Genomic DNA, 1342 nt, shown 5'->3' on the forward strand with positions numbered 1-1342 from the left:
GTATCCATTCACTTCTGCATCATTTAGCTGGAGAACTCCTCTTGCCTTGGCATCAACGGCGTAACTCTCTCTCCATGTGTGCCGGGGACAGATTTGTGGGCGTGGCGAGTGATGTCGCTGGGGGGGGTTAGGGGCCCCCCCCCCCCGTTCTCTACATCGATTTTTTTTTTAATACCAGGGGTGCAATACCGCATTTTCCCAGGCGGTGGCGCCATTTCTCCATGTAAACGACACACTGAGCTCATAGATACAGAATTACATTGCATTCAGAGATCTCCAGGGTTCAAACAAAAAAAAATGGGGGGGACCCATTCCAATGTCCCCCGTGCCAAATACGCCCCTGCTTGGCATGGTCACCATTTCCCCAAATGAGGAATGGAGTTTATTTTTCTGACACCCAGACCTTCTGAAGCATGTTATAATGTCGAGACCCACCAGAAATAGTCCCTCTGCCCGTTCCGGGCCCCCATCTCCTTGTTAATACAGACTGAGCTTTAGAACGTCCTAAACACTGTTGTACATCTGAACTTCAGTGATAATCCCCTTTTTAAAGGCTTAAAGGCAGTTGAGCTTCTCTGTTCTATGCTTTATTCCGCAGGAGAACGCCATCGAGTGTGGGTCGGCGACGGGCTTATCCACTACTCTGATGGCGGCAGCCGTGCTGCCCGTGCTCGCTGTCCTCATCAGCAGGTGACCACACCCTAGACTCCTCCACCCTCTGGACCCTAAAACCTGAACACCACCACAGACGAGACTCGACTACTGCACACCCACAACCAAGATGCTTGTAATGCATAGGGAATATGGCCATTCAGAACTGAATCTTACTCCTAGTACTGTAGGCTACCAATGCTTTGCACTCTGAGATGCACACCCTTTAATGTAGGAAAGTGGGGCGGGGGGGCAGGTGCAATCGATTTAGAATGGAAATCACGGGAATGCTGTTGAATGCACAAGTATTTCAGATCATGCAAATGGGCCACGTCATGATTTCGGATCATCATGATTTCAGATCACGATGTTGCCCATTTGCAAGGGGGTTGGGGGGGTCTTTCCTGAATGTACCGTATGTAGAACTGTGAAGGAGAGTGAACCCTATAAGAACAAGTGGATATAGAAGTGCACTGCACCGGTCAGCTGCTTTTTGGAAAGAGCAGTGTTTAAAGGGGACATATTACTGTATGTTTTCAACTATTCTTTCTTCCAGTATAACTGCCTGTAACATTTACATTTACATTTAGTCATTTAGCTGACGCTTTTATCCAAAGTGACTTACAAGTTCTGTACCACAAGTCATCAGGAAGGGCACAACTCAGCTAAATAACAATGTGGTAACCATTGG

At 47.8% G+C, this 1342-nt stretch overlaps 1 protein-coding gene across 1 annotated transcript in view; it reads left to right on the forward strand.

Annotated features, from left to right (window-relative positions):
• cacna2d3 (calcium channel, voltage dependent, alpha2/delta subunit 3) overlaps positions 1–694 on the forward strand; it is a gene marked incomplete at both ends in the record, with an annotated part of 138466 nt that extends 137772 nt beyond the window's left edge. The window contains one exon of the mRNA XM_084315635.1: positions 599–694. Coding sequence (XP_084171761.1) covers positions 599–694 — 96 coding nt within the window. The remainder of the gene's footprint in view (positions 1–598) is intronic.
• Between the last annotated feature and the right edge of the window lie 648 nt (positions 695–1342).

Source organism: Notolepis coatsorum (genome assembly GCF_963971535.1).
Source record: "Notolepis coatsorum genome assembly, chromosome: 6".
Taxonomy (NCBI): domain Eukaryota; kingdom Metazoa; phylum Chordata; class Actinopteri; order Aulopiformes; family Paralepididae; genus Notolepis; species Notolepis coatsorum.